At 41.7% G+C, this 27,396-nt stretch overlaps 2 protein-coding genes across 2 annotated transcripts; both read left to right on the top strand.

The window, feature by feature from the left end:
- Window positions 1-1,714: 1,714 nt before the first annotated feature.
- Window positions 1,715-10,792, top strand: art5.S (ADP-ribosyltransferase 5 S homeolog). Its single transcript, XM_018248765.2, has 5 exons — window positions 1,715-1,805; window positions 4,296-4,371; window positions 7,346-8,051; window positions 9,191-9,232; window positions 9,727-10,792. The coding sequence occupies exons 2-5, from the start codon at window positions 4,309-4,311 to the stop codon at window positions 9,798-9,800; spliced, it is 885 nt and encodes a 294-aa protein (XP_018104254.1). The 5' UTR covers window positions 1,715-1,805; window positions 4,296-4,308; the 3' UTR covers window positions 9,801-10,792.
- Window positions 10,793-17,743: 6,951 nt separating this feature from the next.
- Window positions 17,744-19,451, top strand: LOC121400734 (E3 ubiquitin-protein ligase TRIM39-like). Its single transcript, XM_041584683.1, has one exon. It carries the CDS (start codon window positions 17,775-17,777, stop codon window positions 19,368-19,370), a length of 1,596 nt encoding a protein of 531 aa, XP_041440617.1. The 5' UTR covers window positions 17,744-17,774; the 3' UTR covers window positions 19,371-19,451.
- The last annotated feature ends 7,945 nt before the right edge of the window (window positions 19,452-27,396 follow it).

Raw genomic sequence — 27,396 nt, 5'->3', positions numbered from 1 at the left:
ATGCGCCGAAGCGTTAATTCGCTAGCGTTTGGCATTTTCGTTACTGTGCAAATTCACTAACGAACGCTGGCGTAGTTTCGCTAGTGTTACTTCGCACCCTTACGCCAGGCGAATTTTCGCTAGCGACGTAACTACGCAAATTCATTAACTTGCGCAGTGTACTGAACGCTACCTTTTACGCTAGACTTCCTTCGCCACCTCAGACCTGGCGAAGCGCAATAGAGTAGATAGGGATTGTTTGAAAAAAAGTCAACATTTTTTCTAAGTCCCAAAAAACGCTGGCGTGTTTTCTACATGATGGCTGATAGGCTGAAAAAGATCGAAAAAATTTTTGGGGCTTCCCTCCTTCCCCCCTACATTTCCTGACTCATGGCAACTTACCTAGACAGTGGGCACATGTGTAGGGCAAAATAAACATTTTATTTGCTGATTTGAAGGTTTTTTAGGCATTTGTAGTGCTGCTACTTATTCCTCCATTGAAATTTGAATTTGGCGCCGTATGCAAATTAGCCTTCGCTAGCGTAACTTCACTTTATATAGCGAATCAACGCTAGCGCAACTTCGCAACCTTACGCTACCCCTGAGCGCAACTTCGGATTTTAGTGAATTTGCAGAGCGCTGGCGAAACTACGCCTGGCGAAGTGCGGCGAAGTTGCGCCTGGCGAAACTACGAATGTTAGTGAATTTGCCCCTTAGGGTGTCAAAAGTTGTATATAATCGTCTGTATCTCTAAATAGCAACCATCTCAACCATATGTCTCTATATTTCGAGTGTTGCTTGCTAGAGAAGGTAGATAGCTCCTCAAATTTTTTGACTTTCATAGCCCATTCTTTAACAGAGGTGGCAGATTTCCAAAGTCTAGGGATAAGTACCTTGGCGGCGTTAAGTAGGTGTCGCTCTAATGACATATCCGGGGATCCCTCTTCATTCTCCATTTCCCAAAATAATAGTATTCGAGCAGGGGAATCAGGTAATATCCTCCCTAAAATGATAGAGCAAAGCCGTAGAATGGTGGCCCAATATTCGGCTAGACCGGGGCATTCCCAACAGATACGCAGAAGAGAGCCAACGTTGGCTTTGCATCTCCAACATGTGTTTAGATCTACTTTTTTATGATTTGTGTTGGATCTTTATGGTTCTACATTTGTTCATGTAGATCAGTTGAGCTCACAAGAGACATGTTACTCACAATCTACTTGGATGTTGCTCCCAGTGGCCTTAAACAGGAGATTATTTTTGAATTCCAGGCTTGGAGGCAACTTTTGGTGCATAAAAACTGGGTGTAATGCTATAAAAGCCTCCTGTAGGCTGCTAGTCCACATAGGGCACCAAATAGCCAATCATTTGGCAACTCCAGGGACTTCTTTAATGCTTGTGTTGCTCCCCAACTCTTTTTACATTTGAATGTGGCTCATGGGTAAAAAAAGTTTGGGGTCCCCTGATGTAGATCAACACCCGTTACTGCATTTTTATGCTTCTACATTCAATATTTTGGAATTCTGTTTGTGCACTGCTCTATTATTAACTTATTTCTGATAATAATAAATACGTTGTAAAATGAAATGATTGTGCAATTGTGTCAATTGTATTCTTAACGGGAAAACAGTAAAAGAACTTCCAGTTTGTTACAATTCCCCTTTAATCAATGAAAGGCCTGTCTGCTCCCCCTGCACCTCCCTAACTTTCTGCTTGAGTTTCTTCCCCTCATTCATTCCTTTAATTACAACAGAGAAGTGAAAGTAGAGCAGCCAGAACCCGAGGAACAACTCACAGGTCCCATCACTTCTTGCAGCTCAGCGTCGGGGGTAAGTGCCATAAGAATATGAATTGGGCTCAATGGACTGCAGGGTAACCAGCCATGTTAGTGAGGGGCAACTGGTGGGTACAGGGAACTGGCAGCTTTAGGAGTCTATTCCGGTGTTTTGGAATCTTCCAGTTCTGCTCTGAGTACCAATAAATCCTTATGGACTTTCCCATAGATCCAGTGACTGTCAATGAGGAAACATTGTCACCAGATCAAAGTCTTTATCATCAGAATATTCAGCTTATTCCAGCCTCATACATGGATCACTTCATACAGATCAGGGAGGCCATACTTCAGAGACCCCCTTAAATCCAGAAAGTAACATTTTTATCCCCCCCCCCGGGCACATAGGCTCACGCTCGTGTTCTTGCATTTGTTATCGGTTCTGCCCAAATCTCCAGGGCACTTGTGTTGTAAGGGGATCATTATATACGTAATAACCAATCAGCAGGCAGCATTTACTGACACTGTTTTAGGAAGTATTTGAGTGTTACTCTTGGGAGAAACAAAACAAACTGTTGTAATAATACTCTATTAATACTGTAAGATTACTGGGGTAATAATTTTATGAAACATAGCCTTTTATTGAAGGATAGATTAGTTTGGGGCGGATTCATCCGTATGATATGGGATTTTGGGGGGATATGATCATTATATATAAATATATAAGGGGATATGACCACTATATATAAATATATAAGGGGGATATGATCACTATATAATATATAAATATATAAGAGGATATGATCACTATATATAAATATATAAGGGGATATGATCACTATATATAAATATATAAGGGGATATGATCACTATATATAAATATATAAGGGGATATGATCACTATATATAAATATATAAGGGGATATGATCACTATATATAAGGGGGATATGATCACTATATATAAATATATAAGGGGGATATGATCCTATATATAATATAAAGGGGAATGATCACTATATAAATATATAAGGGGATATGATCACTATATATAAATATATAAGGGATATGATCACTATATATAAATATATAAGGGGATATGATCACTATATATAAATATATAAGGGGATATGATCACTATATATAAATATATAAGGGGGATATGTACTATATATAAATATATAAGGGGGATATGATCCACTATATATAAATATATAAGGGGGATATGATCACTATATATAAATATATAAGGGGGATATGATCACTATATATAAATATATAAGGGGATATGATCACTATATATAAATATATAAGGGGATATGATCACTATATATAAATATATAAGGGGATATGATCACTATATATAAATATATAAGGGGATATGATCATATATATAAATATATAAGGGGGATATGAATCACTATATATAAATATATAAGGGGGGATATGATCACTATATATAAATATATAAGGGGGATATGATCACTATATATAAAATATATAAGGGGGATATGATCACTATATATAAATATAGAAGGGGATATGATCACTAATATATATAAATATATATGGGGATATGATCACTATATATAAATATATAAGGGGGATATGATCACTAATATATAATATATAAGGGGGATATGATCACTATATATAAATATATAAGGGGGGATATGATCACTATATATAAATATATAAGGGGGATATGATCACTATATATAAATAATAAGGGGGATATGATCACTATATATAAATATATAAGGGGGATATGATCACTATATATAAATATATAAGGGGGATATGATCACTATATATAAATATATAAGGGGGATATGATCACTATATATAAATATATAAGGGGATATGATCACTATATATAAATATATAAGGGGATATGATCACTATATATAAATATATAAGGGGGATATGATCACTATATATAAATATATAAGGGGATATGATCACTATATATAAAATATATAAGGGGATATGATCACTATATATAAATATATAAGGGGGATATGATCACTATATATAAATATATAAGGGGGGACAGTAATGAAATAAAGTACAGAGAAGAGCGACTAAGCTGATAAAGGGAATGGAAAGTATCAGTTATGGGGAAAGACAAGTTGGGATTGTGACTGGGGGGTATGATCATTATATTACACATTAACAAATCAAACACCAGGATCAATGTTTCAGTCTCTTGGCTCATTTATTCCATAACTCCTATTGGTTAGGGTCAATGTCTGGTTTACAACCCTATACCCTAGTGGTCTCTATATCACCCAATATTTAAATATATATAAAAGCTGAGCCCCAGTCTATCCTGACACGCCCAGTTATTCACATAAACTCCACCCACTTTCCAGTGATTAGGGACAGTCCCACCTTCTCAGGAACAAACCAATATGGATGAAGGGCCCCAGACCTTGTATTACACAGATACACTGACACTGCACATATTAGTTATAGTCAGTACCGTGGGATTATTTGTTCTATTTAATTCTATTTTGTACAAACTCATTGTGATTCCTTTATTATCAGACTAACAATCAAGATGAATCATCTGATACGTAACTGGCCAATCACTTGCCTCTTAATCCTGCCAATAACAGCGCAGGTAAGCTCCGCCCTTTCTTACTGATAATCTCGTGTTTTACCTCAGAACCCAAAGAAAACTGTAGCACACCGATCAAACTTGTCTTGTGAAAAAAAGTGTTTTTATTGGCTCACGGCAGACATAAAGTTTGGCAACGTTTCGGGCCACGCAGGGCCCTTTATCAAGCCTGTGGACTGTCTAGCACCCGGCACCCGAGAGGGTAATTACGTTCAGGTGAGCACTCTAACTCTGTGTGGAATTACCTCAGAACCCAGACATAATAAAAGAGGTTTTTAGCCACACCCAGTAACCTATGACCCCACACTTGGCATAGAGGGGACGGTGTCATATCTCCCAACATTTCAGAAATGTAAAGTGGGACAAAAATATTTTATCTTAAATTGTTACAAATGTATCTAAGTGCAGCTGCTGAGTGTTCTGGGCTCTCTGCCAAAAAGCCTCTCGTTTTAATTAAATTTCAGACACTTTGGGGCAGATTTACTTAGGGTCGAATATCGAGGGTTAGTTAACCCTCGATATTCGACTGCCGAATGTAAATCCTTCGACTTCAGATATCGAAGTCGAATGATTTCGAGCAAATAGTTCTATTGAACGTTTGAAGGAAAAAAAATTTCGATCGAACGATTAAATCCTTCGAATTGTTCGATTCGAAGGATTTTAATCCATGGATCGAATGATTTTTCTTCGACTTAAAAAACATCAGAAAGCCTATGGGGACCTTCCCCATAGGCTAACATGGCATGGTTTTAGGTGGCGAAGTAGGGGGTCCAAGTTTTTTTTAAAGAGACAGTACTTCGTCTATCAAATGGTCGAATGATTTTTAGTTTGAATCGTTCGATTCAAAGTCGAAGGTCGAAGTAGCCAATTCAATGGTCGAAGTAGCCAAAAAAAATCATTCGAAATTCAAAGTTTTTTTTTTTTTCTATTCCTTCACTCAAGCTAAGTAAATGGGCCTCTTTGTATCTTTTTCTGGGATCAGTGCAGGACATCAAAGAGAATCTCGGGACATTTTAGTAAAAAACCCAGGACTGTGGGCTGAAAATCAGTTTTGTCTCACAGAAATTGGGAGGTATAATAAGGAGTGGAGATCTGGAAAGAACCATCTACTGGTGCATTTGAGTCAACTGTACCCCCAGATCGGCTGGTTTAGTAGCAGAGTTCCCCCCATATTCAGTGGGACAGTCAGTTGAGGTTGAGGTGATTAAGAAGCTTCATTGAGAGGAGGATTAATGGTTTATTGTTGGATGAGACTTGGCCTCATTCCTATTGGGCAGACCATTTCAGAGGGGGATGATCTTTGGGGTTCAGGACTCTTTGTCTGACAGTTTCGTTTTCTGGGAAATGACTGAATCACTAACGAGTGGTGAAACCAGTGATTATTCAGGGGGATTTGCTTTCCATTCAACAGCACAAGAGACAGAGAGGCTCCAGGAGGCAAATACATCAATTAGAACAATATCTGTGCTGTTTAACCCTTCTTATACCTTTCTCCTGTAATACGTCTCTTCATTCCATTCATTTCAGCTCCCACTAAACTTGGTACAAAAAAATCTCAGATTCTCTGCACCTCCTCCTCCTGGGCTGTTCTCTTTCCCATGGTCCTGAAGGAACCTCCCCTGGGATATGTGAATCCAATCTCCCCCAGTATTTACCCAAGTGCAGGACCGTATTTACCTTTAATATTTGTTATTGGTTGTTTTTGTATCTAATCAGTGTGTTTTGTCTGTACACCCATTCATGGTGCAGTGTGGGATATGTCGGCACTTTATTAATACATGTTAGTAAGTCAGGTAAGAATGTCCCTCCACCTCCAGACAGATCTAGGGGCACATTTACTAAGGGTCGAATTTCGAGGGTTAATTAACCCTCGAATTCGACCCTCGAAGTAAAATCCTTCGACTTCGAATATCGAAGTCGAAGGATTTACCGCAAATACTTCAATCGATCGATCGAAGTAAAAATCGTTCGATCGAACGATTAAATCCTTCGAATCAAATGATTCGAAGGATTTTAATCGATCGATCGAACGATTTTTCTTCAATCAGAAATAGCTTAGAAAACTGATGGAGGTCCCCATAGACTAACATTGTAGCTCGGTAGGTTTAAAGTGGCGAAGTATGTAGTCAAAGTTTTTTTTAAAGAGACAGTACTTGATTATTGTATGGTCGAATAGTCTAACGATTTTTAGTTTGACTCGTTCGATTCGAAGTTGTAGTCAAAGGTCTAAGTAGCCTATTCGATGGTCGAAGTACCCAAAAAAAAACTTCGAAATTCAATGTTTTTTTACTTCGAATCTTTCACTCGAGCTTAGTAAATGTGCCCCATAGTGTATGTCATATTTCACCTTCATTTTTCCCTTTCCAACATAATTGCCAATAATGGACAGCAGGGGGCGCTGTATCATTCAGTCAGTTTGCAATTAAAGTTTTGTTACCGGAAACTGCAGTGATACAATGTAACAATGTGCTGTTGTGACCCCCAAACTGACTGAGTAACTTCCCTTTGCATTGAATGAACTGGCTGTGCCAATATGGTGTGGGGCTCATTTACATTGCATTTACATTGGCCGTGTTTTTGCACTTTGTATGCCGTGTCGTGCATTGTGTAACTACATTAGTCAGCACTGTGTTGGTGTAGGTGGACAAAGAGATTAATCTGGTGGGCAAAGCTGCTTACTCCGGGGTGTAAATGCCTCCTAAGTGAGCACTAAGGGGTGTACCCTATATCCTCTAGCATGAGCTCAAGCAAACGACCCCTTGTACCACTTCATTGCAGGTTTTCCCTTATTCCTCAGTGAGAAGAACCCCTCCTGCCATACAAGTAATGGCACCAATACTGGGCACTCAATATCCAGTGCTCCCCAATTACCATCACCCCAAAATGAATTTCTTGTGGTCACTTGACTTTTCATGCTTATTGTCCAACGGCTCAGTCCTCATATTCCTGATTACATTCAGCGTTTCTCATTTTAAAGGGAATCTCCCAGGAGCCCCTGGACATGGCAGCGGATGCCTTTGATGACCAGTACATTGGGTGCAGGAACCACGTGGACCTTCTGATGGAAGAGATTCTAAAGACTGAGATGTCCGAAAATAAATTGTTGAGAAGAGCTTGGACTGAAGCAGAAAAGATATGGACCCAGCAGAAGAAAAGGAAGGTTGAGTGTGAGCTGCCGGATGGGTTTAGAGATAATCATGGCATTGCCCTGGTGGCATATTCTGGGTTTATTAAAACATATTTCAATGTGGCTGTGAAATCAGCCGGCAGGTCCTACAGTGATTATTTGCACGGGTTCCACTACAAGTCCCTCCATTTCTACCTGACTGTGGCTGTGCAGCTCCTGTCTGACGGATGCACCAAATGGCACAGAATTGTCTTTTCTGGCACCGAGTCAGCCCATTACACCAGTAACAATACAGCCCATTGGGTCAGGTTTGGCCACTTTCTATCCACCTACACCGAGAAGGAACAGGCCACGGTCTTTGGAAACGGCACAGTCTTCACTATCAGGAGCTGCTATGGGGTTGAGATTGAGAGGTTCTCCCAGTTCCCCCATGAAGAAGAAGTTCTGGTCCCAGGATACGAGATGTTCTATGTCTCTCATTCCCATGAGTCCAATGAAATTACTTTGGAGACTTCTGGGCAAACCTTCAGCAAATTTAACTGCGTCTTAACTGGAGGTGGGTCTGTTCTGGCTGGTGCTGAAGCTTTGGCAGATATAGGGGCACTTGTTCTCATGTCGGACCATCATGGTCGCCTTTATTCCAGAGGCAATTGATAGAAATTCTAATCCAAAATATCATTTGATCAGGTACAAACAGAACCCTCCCCAAGTGATAATGAATAGATTGGAACTGGAACCTCCTAAGAAAAAGTCACAAAATATAGAAAAGTAGAGAAAGTTTATTTTACAAAATATCATAAAAACAAAAACCTAAACTTTTTTCATCTAGTTGAAAGGGGGCCGAAGGGGAGGTGCCTACATGCCTCTACCCACCCCCCACCCCTCATTAATACAGAGTTGCTGAACTCAAGGGGGGTCACAAGTCTTTGTTCTCCACTGCAGGAGAGAAGAAGACAGTGTGCAAAATAAATGGCTGATTGCACCCCACTTTAGCACTTTGCACCCTGTCTTCTGTTTAATAAGTGACCCCCATTATGTTCCTACGATGGGTTCAGTCCAAGAATATTATAGGCTGCCGGGTACATGTCAGCACATGAAATGGGTGTTGCTGCTGTTATACAAACATGAGGATGATGATGATGATGGTGATGATGATGATGATGATCTGTCTCATTGGAAATGCAAGAAAAGAACTCAATTAGGGTAAGGCCAGACGAGGAGATTCAGGGAGATTTTGTCGCCTGGCGACTTATCGCCACGTCTTTTGCGCGACTATCTCCCCGAACTGCCTCAGCATCTTTTCCCCATAGGCTACAGCGTAAAATCGCCTGCGCTAATGCACACGCGGCGATGCGTTTTCAATAGTCGCCCAAAGTTGCCTCAGTGAGCATTAGCGCAGGCGACTTTTCATTCTAGCCTATGCGGAAAAGACGCTGAGGCAGTTCGGGGAGATAGTCGCGCAAAAGACGTGGCGATAAGTCGCCAGGCGACAAAATCTCCCCGAATCTCCTCGTCTGGCCTTACCCTTAATAGCATAGAAGTTAAATTGCCACAATGCACCAATCAGAGCTTACGGTGACTCAAGGTTAGGAAGTGAAAGCAAAGATCTGATTGGCTGTTGTGGTTGAATCCACTTGTACAATTTACCCCTGTGTTTATTCCCTTCTATTCTAAATGGATTTTATTTCATTACAGGCAGGAAATACCACCCGAACCAATCAGAGTATTTCTCCTCCGGTAAGACACATTTAAATCTCCTCATCAACAGGACCCGCCATTATTGTGATTGGCTCATGTAGATAAAATGGGACAAGGTAGTGATTTGGGGCCTATCCCCCTCTGCCTATGATCTGCATTGGCATAAAGTGAACTGAGCCTTGTGGCAACCCAGTCCCTGTGGCATCTGTCCCACTGATATTTTACATTTAGTGTCCCGTTACATGTGAACTCTCCTAACTCTGTTTATATTTATTGCAGTATATTTATTGTGCTCTGTACATGGAAGCTGCCATATTGCTTAGAGTTTGATGCAATACCCTGTGCTAACAGCAGGTGGCTCCACTAGTGACTCCAGCTAACACATTACACAAATCATATCCTTTATCAGTGGCTTGGGGTTGTGTCACATGGAAGTCACTAGCGTGTGAATTAGGAAATGTGCCTGTATGTGACCAACTCTACAGACGTCAGACATTCCCTTTGCACTAACGAGTGTTTGTGTGTTGGTGCAGGTACAACGGGGAGGATCCTCCGTGCGGCTACAACTCACCTGCTCCTGCCTCTGTCCATATTGACCTTGGTATAAAGCCCTGACCTTCCCTACGGATGGAACTCATTGCCCTCTGTGCCTGGGACCCCCCGCTCTTTCCATTCATCTCATTGGTCTTTATTAGACAGGGGGTGGGGTCAGTAGTGGGTGGGTGGAGCATGTTTGTGTAAAAGCATTAACACTATAGTGGGTTGGTACATCAGTTGGTTTGTCTGTGGATATTATTAATGCCAGTGGTGTCGCTCAGGTCCAAACTGGTCAGAGTCAGAATAGTCTCTGGCATTTCAGGTACACCCCAATAATAGTGCTTTACCTTTAAATATGTTATAGAATGACCAATTCTAAGCAACTTTTCAATTGGCCTTCATTATTTATTTTTTTTATAGTTTTTGAATTGTTTCTTCTTCTGACTCTTTCCAGCAATCAAATAGGAGTCACTGACCCCATCCAAAAAGCAAATGCTCTCTAAGGCTACAAATGTATTGTTATTGCTACTTTTTATTCCTCGCCTTTCTATTCAGTCCCTTTCCTATTCATATTCTCTTATTCAAATCATTGCATGGTTGCTAGGGTAATTTGTACCCTAGCAACCAATGGCTGAAATTGCAACCCGGAGAGCTGCTGAATAAAAAGCTAAATAAGTCAAAAAACCACAAATAATAAAAAATGAAAACCAATAACAAATTGTCTCAGAATATCCCTCTCTAGATCACACTAACAGTTAATTTAAAGGTGAACAACCCCTTTAAGGCATCTTACAGCCCCCAATAAATAGTGGGTGTCTATGGCATTTTACAACAGCTCCCCAGATTTTCCAGAACCCCCAGATTTCTAGTCTGATGTTGAGGGGATTTTTGGGGATTGAAAGTTTCTTTTCATGTTACAATTTGTCGTATGTTTTCTAATATTGTGTTTTTTGCATTGTATCTTGTGTTCCCATTTGCTCCAGTATCCTGTGGGAGGATCTCGTTGGATTTAATTGTGTGGGTGATTATTAGCCAGGAAATAATAAAGTTTATTGGCTCTTTCTTCCTCCTCATATTTGGGTTATTTCTCCTCAGACGCCCCCTAGAGGTGGGTCAGGATATGCATTGGGGGAGGGGGACAGTAAATCCCTGTGGGTCAGGGACAAATTAACTGGACTGAAAGTCCTGAAGCCGCGAGTTCAGTTCTACCGACACCAATGTGTGTTTTTATTTTATTAAACCCCTGGCCCCCAATGTATTACTTTAATACTCTATAGGTCCCTGTCATCGGTTTTTTAAAAAAAAAAATATTCTCTGGGGCCCCAATGTTTCTTTTTAACTTCTAAGGTGGGGCCCTGACACCAACATTTTTTTAACCTATGGGGAGCCCTGACCACCAATGATTTTTTTCAAAACTTTTATGGGGGCCCTGGCACAACAGTTTTTTTTTGTAACTTATAAGGGGGCCCACACCATCAATGGCTTTTTATAACTTGTGGGGGGGGGGCGATTACCATTTTTAGCGCTGACGTCTGTGTGGTCTTTTAACTGTGGTGTGGGGGCGGCCCCAGAAAATGTTGTTGTACAGGGGCCCTTGATTTCTAATGGTGGTCCTGCTCAGCAGTGCCCCTCCCCTAGTCTGCTGGACCCCCTTTAAACACTCAGGTAGGTTCTATATAATCCACCAATTATCTGGGTTCTTTCTATTCTCACCTATGATTCCATTTCATGCAAATAAAGTGACCGGTTCTGTACACGTGTGGTGTCCTGTGTAGCCACTTCACCCCCAAAATCTGTGCGACACCCCAACTCCATTCAGTTATTTTTTCAGCCTTCAGTATTTTGTGTTGATCATTAATAATCCACTCCCCATTCCAATGCCCCCCAAGCCTTTCCACCTCTGTATCCCACCCCAGGCTCAGTGTTATTGATACAGGGGGGTTATATCATCCATTCCAAGACTGACAAATCTACAGTCAACTCTAGTCCATGGCCCCAGCCTTGCAAGGGGAGATCTGTTATTGCCCCCCAATCAGGAGGTAGTTCCATGGCTGCCTTTGCCCTGTAGCTTCTGTGGCACCATCTCATTGCAGTCCCCAATATATAATAATGCCCCATTGGTCAGGACCAGAAGCCATATTTGTATCCTTTTTCCCATCAGCCCCTGTATCACCTGGCACCTCATTTACCCACAGGCTCATTTCCAACTCCAGGTGTCTAATCCTCTCAGTCTTCTTATCTGCACTGGATACCAGTTCTCCCAGTTTGGTCTGTACAGAGTTGGATTCCAGTCTCCCAACCTTCATCTCCAGCTCCTGCTCTTTGGCCTCCAGCTCATCAGCCAACTTCTACTCCAAGATTCCTTGGCATTAGGATACTCGGTCTGTGTGTCTCTAAAGTTCTCATTGGACAGACAGAAGAGGTTAGAGTAACCAATGCTAGTTATATTGGCTCTTCTGCTCTTCCCAGAGATGAGCAGAGAATCAGAGGGACACAAGTGAGACAGAATTTAATTCATAAACCTAAAGAGAGAGGATGGTTCAAGGAGGCGATGAGATAAATTAAAATTGAAATAAAAACTTTTTGCACCTATACAGAGGCACAAGTGAAACAGAATACAACCTTTATGGACTCATAGAAATGCAGAGGTGAGATACTGGAGCTTTATAAATAAGTGTGAGGAGTTAAAGGAAAACTATACCCCCCAAACAATGTAGGTCTCTATAAAAAAGATATTGCATAAAACAGCTCATATGTAAAATCCTGCTTCATGTAAATAAACCATTTTCATAATAATATACTTTTTTAGTAGTATGTGCTCAACCAGGTTAGTATTCAACTCAAGTGCCAAGTATCAAGGTATGTCTCTCAATGATGTTCTTCTCACTAGTCCTAACCTAACTAACAACCTTGTTGGAGTACTTATGTGATTCAGAAAGGAGCCAGTCACTATCACAGCTGATATCCAGCAGACGTTCCATTGCTTTTTCTTACAAGAGGACCCCTCAGTGCAGATTCAGGCATCGGTGTTACATAGTTACATAGTTACATAGTTACATAGTTACATAGTTAAATTGGGTTGATAAAATACAAAGTCCATGAAGTCCAACCCCTCAAATTAAAACCCAGCCCCATACACACACCTCTCTCTACTTTTAATTAAATTCTATATACCCATACCTATACTAACTATAGAGTTATAGTGTTCATGGGCGCCATCTTCAGCCGCTTAGGTAAACTTCGGTATGAGACGGTTGCTTCAAGTTTCGGTGTATGAGCAGCTGTCACGTGCGCTGCTCCGGTGGTCTTATTCCAAAGATTACCGAAGAGAAGAAGATGGCGCCCGTGAACACCACTGAACAGAATCTGCACAGAGGGCTGAGTAAAGAAAGTAAAGAAGGAGGGGGGTCTATGTAGGGTAGGGGGTAGGGTTTTTTTTTAACTTTTTAAACTTTTGGGTTTGCTTCTCCTTTAAGATGGGACTTATTGCATGACACATTTGGCTTCCAGGTTACCACCTCAGACAAACCATTTACCAGACTTAGTATCTTATCAATAGTGAACAGCCTGTATAATCCACTGGGGTTTCTTGCTCCCATCACTATACAAGGTAAATCTTTACTAAAACATCAGAGACTGTTAAACACTGGAATACTCCCTTAACAACTGACAAACAGTTACCACAAATCTGGGCCTGGCTGGATCACTCAGTGGGACATTCAATGAGATTAGTTGTTGCTCCAGTGTCCGCTTTGCCGCACTTCGCCAGGCGTATTTTCACCAGCGCTACGCAAATTCACTAAAATCCGAAGTTGCGCTCAGGGGTAGCGTAAGGTTGCGAAGTTGCACTATCGTTAATTCGCCAAGCAAAGCAAAGTTACGCTAGCGATGGTTAATTTGCATTCAGCGCCAAATTGAAGTTACAATGGAGGAATATGTATCATCACTACACAAGCCTGGGAAACCTTCAAAACAGCAAATAAAATGTTTATTTTGCCCTACACATGTGCCCACTGTATAGTTAAGTTGCCATGAGTTAGGAAATGTAGGGGGGAAGGAGGGGAGCCCCAAAAAAAATTTGATCTTTTTCAGGCTATATCACTCATAAAAAATGAAAAAACGCCAGCGTTTTTTGGGACTTAGAAAAATTTTTAACTTTTTTTGAAGCAATCCCTATCTACTGGCGAAGGAAGTCTGGCGTAAAAGGTAGCGTTCAGAATAATTTGCACGTTATTGAATTTGCGTAGTTCGCCAGGCGTAAGGGTGCGAAGTAACACTAGCGAATTTACACCAGCGTCCGTTAGTGAATCGTTAATGCGCTACGCTGGCGCATTCATGCTAGCGTTAGGCGCTTTGTTGTTTAGTGAATTTGCCCCTCAGAATCTACAACTTCTGCAGGTATTTTCATTCTCCTGGATCCAGACAGAGACCCTGAGACTCAACCTTTGTCACGAGAATTGACCAAGGCTTTAAGGTTGTCAATGATGTGAAAGCTTCTCCTAGTGGGCAAGACCATTGTGACGTTAGTCTACATTGAATATTGTTAACATTCATAATGTACAGATGCTAAAGGCTGATGTGCCTGGCACCTACACCACAAATCTCCGACTCCAGCAGATATTGATCAAAGTGAATAAATTCTAATGTACAGCACCATGGCTTTTCTGCAGAAATCAAGCGCATTCTTAGTAAGAAAAACATTTTTAAAATAAGTCCTATTGCCAACCTGAATCCAGTAATTGAAGTGATTGATAGCACGTTAAGGGTTGGCAGATGCTTGAACAGGGTCACAATACAACAAAATTAAGAAAACCCTTTGCTAATACCTGGTAACCATCACATTGCTTATTCGCCATCACTATGAGTAAGTCAACTTGTACTGACCCTATTGTAAGAGACTCGCACTGTTTTTCACTTGAGAACCTACAAGGGCCATTGTTATATTGAAATGTCGTGTGTATTGCATCGCAGGCTTCTTTTTCTCTTCTGTTTTTCAGATCTCAGGATCTTTAAGCAAATTTGCACTAATGTTTATTTTGCATTTTCATAACTACCGTTACGTTTAACACAATATAGTGGTATCTAAAGATTCCAGACGGGGAGTGTGCTGTCCTAGTAGTTATAAGTTTGTTATGTTAAAATGTATATGTTTAATGCTTATATGATTACCCATTATTATGCTGCCACCTAATGACCAAAGCTATACGGCAGTCTCTGTATTTCCTTGTTTGTAAACCCTCCTCCTATTCCTTCCTCATGTATGATGTCACTTCCTCCCATCATTCTTTGTGTTCCTGCCTTTGACGAGTGAGGAGCTAAAGCTCAGAGGTTAGAAATATAATTTTTGACCTGCAGTTGTGCTTATACATCCACTGGTACATTTGTCCATCCAGCTCAAATAAAGCAGCTTTGTGGATCCCTGGTGAGTTCAGCTCTCTTGGAAAGATTGCCCTCAGTGGTTGTTACAGCTCCATACAGGCCCAGCAGGGAGGTCTCACTAAAAACATTGCTTCCCTCTTTCCATAATTGGCCAACCAGATTCTATTGGTACAATCCTCTGCTCCTGCCAATACCCCCATAGGAATGGTATATGTGCCACCCGAGCGTTGCCTTCCCATCATCCAGCAAAGCCATTGTTCCAAGCAGGCCAGGCATCCTGGTACCAAGAAAACTTTGGAACTTGTAAAGCGACTTGTCTAGTGGTGAACACTTTGGTAGGATGTCAAAGACTCGGCGCTATCTGTACTTCTTCAAAATCTAGTCACTCACATCCATCTGTTGCAACCTCTACCCATTCCTTCCCGTCCTTGGACTCACTTCTTCCAGGGGAAACACAGTTACATGGGTAGTTATTGACCACTTTAGTAAGATGGCACACTTCATTCCTCTTCAGAAACTTCCTTCTGCAGTAGAGCTCTCTCAGTTATTTATTCAATACATCTTCAGACTTCATGGCTTTCATGGCTTTCAATCCAACAAGGCAGCTGAAAAAGTAAACCAATCACTGGAGCAGTTTGTGAGAAGTCACATATCTCTGGTCCGATCTACTCTCTTGGGTGGATTCTCTCACAACAATGCTTGTCATACTTCTACTGGGCAACATCCTCAAGCTTTCCCTCCCTCTTGTCAGATGTTCCAGCAGCCAATGATCATTTGGCCCACATGTCCACCATTTGGTATTCCACCAAAACAAATTTGGAAAAGAGTGCATTGGTCCACAAAGACTATGCCGATCAAAGACAGAAATCTTCTCCCTAGTATAAAGCAGGAGACAAAGTGTGGCTCACAACAAGAAACATTCATCTTAATTCATCCTAACTGGAGTGGGATAATTGGGGGACTGTGATATTCCTAGTGCTAGTGAGTCTGTCAGTGGGTGTTTTATTTGCTAGTCACACAGACCCCCACGTGTCCCCAGTACAGGAGTTTATTGTTGCTGCAAATCTCTGTGTATTCTATATGGGTTGCCCTGATGTGTTTCCCTCACTGCTCATTAGATGGAGGCATTGTGGTGTAATAACCCAATTTCCCAGTCTCTCCCAAAAGGTAAAAGTGCCAGACTAAGGGATCCTACTCTAAGGGAATGTGCCAAGAATTGGTTACTCAGTACTTCACTAGTCAGGCAGGTGCCACTTCAGACGGGTTCTTCTTCATTAGAAGCCAACTCTTCTCTTTCACTATAAAGTTTATTCCAGTTACAATCTTGTGTATTTCATTTCCTAGTGTGTTCCCTTGAGGTGTATCTCTTATTGCCCAATATGTGAGACACCCCCAGTCAATTCAATAACTAATTCCATGGGTTAGACTTAGACCTGCATATGTGCAATAGTGTAACAATTACTGAGTACCAGCCCAAACAAACTTAATTGTTGAATTCATGGAGGGGTGTAACAGCACAAATGTGTAAGAGGATGTGGGCATAGGGTAGGACTCACACAAACACAACTCCTTTGGGGAATGAGCTCTTTATTGTAGCAGGGCAACTTCAACATCACAGGTTTTCCTCAGAGTCTAGATGGTAGCCAGTTGGCACTTAGTGGTTCTGCCTGGGAATGATGCCAGAATTGGCCACTGCTATTGCTGGTCACTGGGAAATGTGGGTACAGCTGTGATGGCTGCAGCTTGGCAGTCTTTGTGATCTTCCATTTGTATAACAAGATTTGGAATTTTTGGTAGCCAACTTTGTAAGCCAGAAAGGGAACGGACCCTGTTGTAAATGCGGAATAGGGTTTTATTCTTTCTGCCGACTACAAAAGCAGCTTCCAGAGGGGACCAATTATATTACATTCCGGTTGGTCCATTATAGGTACCGATCCAGCCCTGAATTGTGATAATGTCAATCACAGCTAAGATTGCTTGACCAATGGGGTGCCATTTAGTGAGCATGCCCAGTTTAGTCTGCATACAGAGTCTTGGGAACAACTGTGTGTATTGTGTTATAGAGGGTCCTGGAATTGTTTGCCCTGCCAGTGGGGTCACATAACAAAGAATGGGGGTTGGCTAAACTTAACATTAAATAGGGCAAAGATTATCAGTTACATAGCATCTGATAAAGAAATGTGGCACAGGGTGTTAAGATACTTTTAAACATAATGCTATATAATAAGCTGTTTTATAGTAGGGGACACAATTATGGACTCCCCAGTGAATGCAGGTTTCCTTGTTCTTTAAATTACAGTTGTCCCAATCTTTCCAGCAAATTCAGAGGATTCCAAGGTTTTCCTCAATCAGCAGCAGGTGGGTGCCCTGTACTGGAGTGTGATGCTGTTCTGAAGGAGTGGGGCAAGAAAGGGTTAAATGCAGACAAACTGATCTGATTGTTTTCCTCCAAATACTAATGAGATTTACACAATTGTACTCACAGATTTTATCTTTAAGTAAACTTCATTGGTTTTGATTGGATTATGCCTTAAATCACTAGTGATATTGCGTGGGAAAGAATCTTGCCCTGTGTGGGTTAATGTTTCAGTGAGAAAGTTCCAGGATGTCCAAACTGTTTCCCAGACTTTCGTTTATTTTTCCTGTTTCTTGGAGGAAGTTCCTGATGTCAGTGATGGCGACTGCAGACGTGAGAGACGAGCTGAGCTGCTCCATCTGTCTGATCCTTTATACTGAGCCTGTAATGCTGCCGTGTGGGCACAACTTCTGCCAGGGCTGCATTGAGAAGGTGCTGGACACCCAGGAGGGATCTGGGGCTTATTCCTGCCCTGAATGCAGACAGGAGTATGAGGAGCGCCCTGCCCTGCCCAGGAACAGAACTCTGGGGAACATAGCAGAGAGATTCCGTCCAACTGAGACACAACTGGGAGAGACCGGGATCTTCTGCACCTACTGTGTCCTCTCTCCTGTACCTGCTGCTAAATCCTGTCTCCTGTGTGAGGCTTCTCTGTGTGATACCCACCTGAGGGGGCACAGCCAGTCACACAAGCACATCTTAACTGCCCCCACACGTTCTTTTGGGGAGAGGAAATGCCCCCAACATGATGAACTTCTAAATTATTACTGCCTCAAGGACTCCGTCTGTATCTGCCTGTACTGTGCTGGGTTTGGGCATCACAAGGGGCACAATGTGGAACCTCTGAATAAAGCCTTTGATAATAAAAAGATCCAGTTAAGACAAGTTCTAGAGAAACTGCCCATAAAGAGAGAAGAGACTGAGAGACGAGTGCAGAGACTGCAGGAGCGCAGGAGAGAAGTAGAAGAAAAAGCAGCCGGTGAGACAGAGAGAGTCACTGCCCTGTTTAGAGACATCAGGGAACAGCTGGAAGCTCTAGAGAAGAGACTCCTGAGTGACATCTCCAGCCACAAAGAGAAGATTTCTCTCCCACTCACTAATCTGATCCGGGAGCTGGAAATAAAGAAGGAAAAGCTGGGAGAGAAGATGCGTCACATTGAGGAGCTGTGCAACATGGGAGATCCATTCTCTTTGTTAAAGAAAATGGAATCAGAAGGGGCTGATATTTGGGAAGCCGACTGCAGAGATATTGGGGGCCAAGAGAGTGATGATGAAATGCTCCGTGATGCCAATGATCTGGATGAGGTTCTGATTATGGATCCGATATACAGGGGCTTACAGGGTATAGTAACAGGGACAAAGAAAGGACTGGGGAATGAGTCAATAATCATGGATACAAACACAGCTCATAGGGACTTAACAATATCAACTGATGGTAAATCTGCATCTTACTCAGCATCACCTTTATACCAGGATTACTACAATCAATCACAGAAATTTCAGGTTTATGCTCAAGTTTTAAGCACCAGGAGTTTCTCCTCAGGGCGACATTACTGGGATGTAAATTGCAGTAAGTCAGCACAGTGGCGGGTTGGGGTGGCCTATACCAGTATAGAGAAGAGGGGAGATAACTCACTTATTGGGAATAATAAAAAGTCCTGGGCTGTTCAGAAACAGTTTAACTCAGTTCTAGTGACACATGATGGAAACACAATCTCTCTTCCTATTATTTCCTATTACTTTGGTTACAAAATCCGAGTGTATCTGGACTATGAGGCCGGACGTCTGTCCTTTTATGGGCTAACTGAGCCAATCAGACACTTACACACCTTCTCTGCCAAATTCACTGAGCCCCTCCATGCTGCATTCTGGGTAGGGGAGGGCAGTGTGATTGTTATTTACTAGAGATGAGCCCAACAATTTTGATAGCTGAGTGTGCAGCACCCAGTCCCCAGTGTTGTAAGGAATTAGTGGGAAATCAGATGTGGGGGGGTTAGAATGCTGCCTCTAAAACCAGTCAGGGCACTGTTATATGCCAAAACCATTTATATAGCTATCGGCATCACTGGGGGCAGGAGGGCAGTGGTCGGAACTACCGGGGGTGCAAAGGGTGCAACGGTGCCAGGGCCCATGCACCTGCACACCCGATGGGGCCCGCATCCATTTAGAGAAGTTACTTATCTGAGCGTCACTGTGCCGCTTAGCACGTTGCACGTGATGTCACAGACGGCGCGCTCATGTGCGCAAACAGTTCCTTCCATTTGGCGCCAATCCCTCCTGTTTGTCGGGCACACTGCCCCGCAAATCTCTCTGAATAAGACGGAGAACTAGAGGCTCTCCGACTATGTGCACATGCAGTACCGGCTGTGTGTGAGTCGACGGGAGATGAAGGGATAAGCAGCGGCACAATGGCAGGATTCCTATAGAGATTGGTGCTAATCCTGCAAGCGAGCGCTGACATCTACACGGCAAGTAAGCGCTGCTCCCACCTCTCTGCTCTCAATCAGTTGAAGATAGCTGGTCAGGGCACTTTGGGATGGGTTGTGGCATTGCTCGCAATGGGACTGTAAATTGGATTCTGTATAATGGGACTTTGTGTAATGGTATTATGATGAGGGGGTTTGGGAATAGCATATGGGATAGTCAGGAGCTCAGGGGACAGAATATAACATTTGTGAGCGCTGTGTGTGGCCAGTATGCACTATGAGAAAGGGAACAGCTTGCATTGTCTCACCTTACCAGAAGCTGCTGCTCTCATCACAACACACCTCACTAAAGCAATTCAAGCAAAGGTGTTTTTACAGGTTGTTCCAATGCTCCTTCTTATGTTGCCTATGTAATTGCAGTTTGGCTCTGTCTTTAAATATTTCATTTCAATTAGTCTGCACCTACAGTCATGCGCCAGTTTACCTATTGCACATGCCCCCCATAATGTAACATTAAAGGGGTGGTTCACCTTCAGGTTAACATTTAGTATCTTATAGAATGGTAAATTCTAAGCAACTTTTCAATTGGTCTTCATTTATTTTCTCTTAATAGTTTTTGTTATTTCTCTCCTTTTGAGTCTTTTCAGCTTATAAATGGGGGTCATTGACCCATCTAAACAACAAATGCCTTGTAAAGCTATACATTTATTGTTATTGCAACTTTTTATTTTTGTTCAGGCTCTCTGCAATTCGTATTCCAGTCTCTCGTTCAAATCAATTCATGGTTGCTAGGGTAGGTTGCTAGGGTAATTTGGACACTAGCAACCAGACTGCTGAAATTGCAAATTGGAGAGTTACTAAATAAAAATCTAGATAACTCAAACCACAAATAAGGAAAAAAACAAAAACAATTGTAAAGTTCTCAGAATATCCCACTCTGCACCATATTAAAGTAAAGTAAAGTAAAGGTGAATGACCCCTTTAATGCTGCAGTGATTAACCCTTGTCTTTACAGTAAAAAATGTATTTCAGACTCCTGTGCTTATATCATTTGAGTATAGGTATGGAACCTGTTATCCAAAATGCTCAAGGCGTGGGGGTTTCTGGATAACTGATCTTTCTGTAATTTGGATCTACATTAATAGAAAATCATTTAAACATGAAATAAACTCAATAGGCTGATTTTATTTCCAATAAGGATTAATTAATTGGGACCAAATTATTTTTAAAAAGTTGTAATGTTTAATTATAATGGAGTCTATGGGAGACAGCCTTTCCATAATTCGGAGCTTTCTCGATAACGGGTTTCTGTATCCCATACCTGTACTAAAACACTAATTGTTTTTAAAGAATAATTGTCTTTCTCAGATTGATTTATTTTTCTCTGTCCCTATATATATATATATAGAGAGAGAGAGAGAGAGAGAGAGAGAGAGAGAGAGAGAGAGAGAGAGAGAGAGAGAACTCCATTTGATGTTTGTATATATATATATATATATATATATATATATATACAAACATCAAATGGAGTCCGCACTCTCAGGATTTACAATAAACTTTTTTATTTAATAAAAGCTACAAGCTCACATTTGGCCTCTCCGAGGCCTTTCTCAAAGCATTGGCCTCAAATCATTGAGAAAGGCCTCGGAGAGGGCAAAACATCAGCTTGTAGCTTTTATTAAATAAAAAAAGTTTATTGTAAATCCTGAGAGTGCGGACTCCATTTGATGTTTCTATGAATATTTACTGAATCTGCACCCAGGCAATTTTGGACTATATATATATATATATATATATATATATATATATATATATATATATATATATATATATATATATATATACACACACGTATATACTGTAATTCTGTATTCCAGCCCAATGTGTGAGGAGGGAGGGGGGCCCAGTTGTACATTTCCATACCAGGGCCCTTAGGGGTCTAGTTACGCCACTGCAGGGGGGTAAGGACACAAATGTTTCCAACTGGTTCTGAATTTTCATGCAGGTGGGTGGGTGGCAGTAGTTTTTGTAATGGCACACATCATACTACACTGAAACCTACTGCTTCCCCCAAATGATCTTTAGTGGTCTCTCTGTAAATACATATGTAGGTAACTAATAAATAGATTCCCCATTTATATTACAATCCCCTAAAGTTTTGCAACTGATAGGTCCCTTTGTTTATACAGAAGCTATGCTCCTCTTCCTGGGTCAAAGCATGACCCCTAGAGTTCTCAGGTTTAGCCACTAGATAAGCTGATGCACACATGTGCTCAGGGTCCATTTTGCCAGTCCCCTTACCTAAGCACGCAGGAAGAGTGCAGTGAAACCTAGATAAGGTCTAGCTAGTAATAGGCTACTGAAAGGTCCCTCTAGGATTCATAGATAGTCTGGACTATTTAGCCAAGCAGACTAGACCTACAGATGCCCAGGGGAGGCCTCTTTGTGCAATTCCTTTAATTAAACCCAGGGGAGGTTCATTGATGCCCAGGCAGAGAAGAGACCCCCTCTATTGCTCAAATGTCCCAGCTACTCACAGAGTGGAGAAAAGATTTGGAGGTAAACTCAGGTGCAACCTCTGGGCCTGACACCCTCAATAAGGAGGGAACAGCAGCCAGACAACCACCCCTGGAGCTACCACTATAGAGCTGGGAGTGGCAGTGGCCCCCAACGCACCTGGAGCCAGCAGAGCCAAACATTGGGTTAGATTCCCCTCTCATAAGAGGAGGGTAGTGACCAGGACAGAGACTTGACTGCACCCACAGTGGGGTTACAGATGCGTGATGTGACACATGCCCCCATAGAGAAGTATACTCAATAGGGGGTGACTTTGGAAACTAGGCCCAATCATGCCTCAGAGATGCAGGGCCATCAACAGATAATGGAGCCAATGGAGTACAACCAGAGGGATCATTATATCACAAGGTGGCAGTATGTGACTTGGGGTTCATGGGGAGGTTGACTCTGACAATTTATCCTACCCCTCTGGAACCACCACGAACTCCGGTGATGCCCCAAAGCTAGACTAGGGCAGATTTTCTTTGGGTAGGCTAGGATGTGTATTGCCTGTGGCCCCAACATTTAGAGACCCACCCTCTCCTGAGACAAAGGTTGATCCCAATTGGACCTCTTTCCCCATGGATAGTGATGAGGAGTCAGGGTCAGAGACACCCAAACAGATTCAGTGTGAGTGCCAAAGAACTGTGGTCAGTGAGCCAGTAATGACACCAAGCTCCAAAGTTGCTGCACATGTTACCCTCACCTCGAGGTGAGAGAGAATTGGTAACTACAATCCCCAAAGTTAAAGAGGGCTGTATATTGAGATTGCTTCCAGGTGGGAAGAATATGAGGAGGAGACCCCCAAGCCTGAGGAAAAGCCTACTTCCTAAGTGGTTATGCCAGTCAGCTTTTCTGCACCTCCAAATAGGTCCTGAGGAGGAGAAAGATTTTTGGGTACTCCCCTGGACAAGCAGACCCCAATATTTTCAGGTCGGTTTCTTGTGTGCAATGGGTAATAAACTTCCACATCCACAGAATCTGAGGCTATTTTATGCATTATAACCCACTGAGGGTTTATGATAAAGTGGTTGCATCCCATGAAAACTGGTTGATTGATGAGATCATGCAAAGGAGAAGATGCACCACAGACTGTGAATACCTCAGGTCAATAGAGAAGGAATGGGGGTACAGGCTTACCATCTTAAAGGATGATTTGAAAAGCTGTAGGAAGAACAACCTCACCAAGAACTCTGGAGGTTTAAGTGGGGGATGGACAATGGGTGGACAAACTGCACCCCAAATTGGGTGTATTATTTTGAAATGTGTTACTTTGTTCCTTGCCGGGACAGAAGGAATTCACCAGAGGAGAATTGTCACGGTCGGCACCCTAAACCAGAATTAGTGCCAAGCTCCCTGGTCTCGGCTTCACCAGTAGTGTGACCGCCTTTGGCTTTGGGAGGAGCCCTCAGCGTACTCAGATGCCACCTGGACTTTTCGAGAGGAGCAAGGCTAGGAGTTCTGGCAGGCAAAGGGGCTCGACAGTTGTAAAACTCAATTAGGCCACGGTACAACGGGATTAGGCAGAATCGTAGTTAGGCAGGCTGGGTCGAGGCCGGCAGATAGCAAGGATCGTCAAACAGGCAAAGGGTCAAAACCGGGTGATCAATCAAGGGGTTAAACAGAAGAGTTGTCGTAGGCAGGCAAAGGTCAGGATCCAGAAATCAGAATAGTCAAAATAGCCAAGCAGGGGTCACAACAGGAATCAAACAGGTTCAGAAGATAGCAGACAAATAGCACAAGGCTCAGGAGAACCAGGAAATACAATCCTATCACGGGCACTGAATCTACACAGAGATCCCTTTAAATACTTTTTAAATTGCGCACCACTGCGCGCTGATGTCATCACGTCAGCGCGCATGCTCTACAAATCAGGATACAGTTCCTAATGGAACCGGTGCCTGCGGAGGAGCAGCAACTCCGCGCGGCGGGCGTCCCTGCCGTCCCCCCACTAGACTACCAGGGTTAGATTTCATTGCAAGAATGTAGGGGACTGATAAATGGCTTCCCCATTTATATTGCAATCCCCTAAAGTTTGGCCACTGAAGGGCCCCTTAGTTTATACAGGAGCTAGGCTCCTCTTCCTGGGTCAAAGCATGACCCTAAAGTTCTCCGGTTTAGCCACTAGGTGCAGTATATAACAATATTCAAGTTGAACACACCTGTGCTCAGGGTCCATTTTGCTGAGCAGGCAGGAAGGGTTCAGTGGAAACTAGACAAGGTCAGGCCTAGCTAGTGATAGGCTACTCACTTTAATTACCTCATTCTAGGAGTGACAGATAGTCATGGCTATTTAGTCAAGCAGCACAGGCACAGGCTCCACCGAGGAGTGTTGAGTAAAACTAGGATCCCTGGTACTAATTGCCCAGAAGTAGGGACTAAGTGTGCAGCTCCATTTAGGGGAAAGGCTGAAAGCTGGGAGTGCCTCTGTCTATTCTCTCTCTTACCCAACGGGGATTTATATTGACCATTGGTGCTGTGAGTATCTGCATATCCAGTGTTGCTCTATGTTCCTGCTTATCTCTCATTGAACTCCTATGTGAATTGTGTTCTTTAATAAATACATTATATAGTTAAGTTATAAGAACCACTGGCGTCCAATTATTGTGCACTGTATTCACTTTTAGTTGCACAAGACCCTGCCTCCACACCATTGTGAGGGCTCACCTCCTGAGAATATGGGGTCTCAATTGAATCAAATATATGGTTAAGCTAATAGCTCAGGAGTAAAGTTAAAGTAAAGTAAAATAGAGTTGCTTTCTTTTGTGTAATGGCTGCATGAGCCTGCTAATAAAGCACTGTTATACTCTACTCATCCTCGGCTACCCAAACATAACAAGTAGTATTGTCAAGCTAATCTATTTGTAATTAGAGTTCCTGGACAAGTTAAATTCAGTTATGGGACCTGTTATCCAGAATGCTTGGGACCTGGGTCTTTCTGGATAACTGATCTTTCCATAATTTGGATCTTCATACCTTAAGTCTACTAGAAAATCATGCAAACGTTAAATAAACCCAACAGCCTGCTTTTGCTTCCAATAAGGATTCATTATATTTTAATTTGGTTTGATTATAAGCAACTGTTTTATTATTACAGGGAAAAAGGAAATCATTATTAAAAAATTTAATTATTTGGATAAAATGGAGTCTATGGGAGACAGCCATTCCATAATTCATAGCTTTCTGGATACCGGGTTTCTGGATAACAGATCCTTTACCTGTATAGGGGTTTTGTCAAAGGTATCCACTACTATTTGAGCAGATTGGATCCTTTTACTCATTTAGCATTTCTTTCTTGTAATTAGCGATAAGGGAACATCTGGAAAGAACATCATTCCATTTTGTGGTCAATTCTAAATCATCCGGTGCAAAAGTTGCAAATTTTAGGATATGTAATCCCCTAGGGATTCATGCAACTGAGATATATTTTTCCATAGAAGCAATGGAGGATATAAAATGGGGCTGTAGACATTGTCTACTTCTATTTCATTTGAATCAATAAAAATGGAATCCAGGCAAAATTGTGCATACGTTGTTCTGGACCCCTTAACTAAAATATACACAACAGCTCACCAATATATCACCATTTTTTTTTACATTTTGGAGCCTTGATTTTCCCCAGTTATTATTATTTTCTGATCTGCTCAGTGTAACCCCAGGCTGCTGTTCTGTATTATACAACAGGCCAATGATAATACTGAGCTTCATCACGTGACTTATAGGAAATGTGCAGGTTCCATGAATGTTCCACTTTTGTCAGCAGGAAACCTGATCATTTGAGATGCATTTACATAAATAATAAATCATTGCTCAGTAATGCAAATTATTAGTTGCTTGCCCATTCTTTTCTTCTATATAGTCAGTGCTTGAATTGGAGTGATAAAAGTGGAGGGATGCTCTGCGTGGTGAGCGTAGCGTAGCGTTCTAAAACAATCCCCTCCTACAACCATAAGCCACACCCAGTGTTATAAAAAGCCTCACGCACTAATACTTTCTGTTTCACCCACTATAAAGCAAAGCCATTTTGCTATTTCCATTTTGCTATTTCCTTCTAATGTAAAGTTTAATGGCCAATATGCATAGATTTACCTAAGTATGTGACCCGTAGGGACCCCCAAAAAGAAAATGTACTTTTCTTGCCTGCCAATTCAACTTCTGCAAACATAACACCTTTTCTGTGTATTGTGTGTCATAACATAGCACAACCCCATCCTATTCTATATTACCCAAGAATATTTCATTTATATATCATTCTCTTACTATTCCTTAATCTGATGCTGTTTAATACATTTTCTTTTTTTGTTTCCTGTTTTCTTCTTTTCTCCTTTCTCCTCCGTCTTTATCTGTTTAACACTTCTCTATCTTTTCTCTCCTCTATATATTTAACTATATTATATTTTCCCTTTATATTTTCTTTGCATGCAGAAGTGGGGAAGAGCAAAATAAAGTTCTGGGATTCAAAACTCTTGTCTCCCTACTGAGGAGATTAATATTTTACAGAAATAAAGAAGTGAAGGGATGGATCCATGTCTATCCCTCCCCAATGTGTGAATACAAATGGTGTTTAATACAAAGTTGTGTTAAACACCAGTGTATTCAACCTGCCTCTTCTGTCCAATAGGGATTAATTAATTAATTAGTGACCAGGGCCCCCTATAATTTAAAAAAAAAAAAACATTGGTGCCAGGACACCCCTTACAAGTTAAAAAAAAGTGGGGCCCCAGAGAATATTTTTTAAAAAAAACATTGGTGCCAGGGCCCCCCTTAAAAGTTAAAAAAAATTGGGGCCCTAGAGAATATTTCTTTTTTTAAAAATGGTGGCAGGGACCTAGACAGTATTAAGATAATTCATCGGTGGCCAGGGGATTAAAAAAAATAGCTGTTTCATGACTTTGGGTCTTTTCGGTGCTTCAGGACTTCAATTTCGTCTAATTTCATAACTTCTGGTC

Source organism: Xenopus laevis, chromosome 2S (genome assembly GCF_017654675.1).
Source record: "Xenopus laevis strain J_2021 chromosome 2S, Xenopus_laevis_v10.1, whole genome shotgun sequence".
NCBI lineage: Eukaryota > Metazoa > Chordata > Amphibia > Anura > Pipidae > Xenopus > Xenopus laevis.
This window is presented reverse-complemented; position numbering and strand designations above follow the sequence as displayed.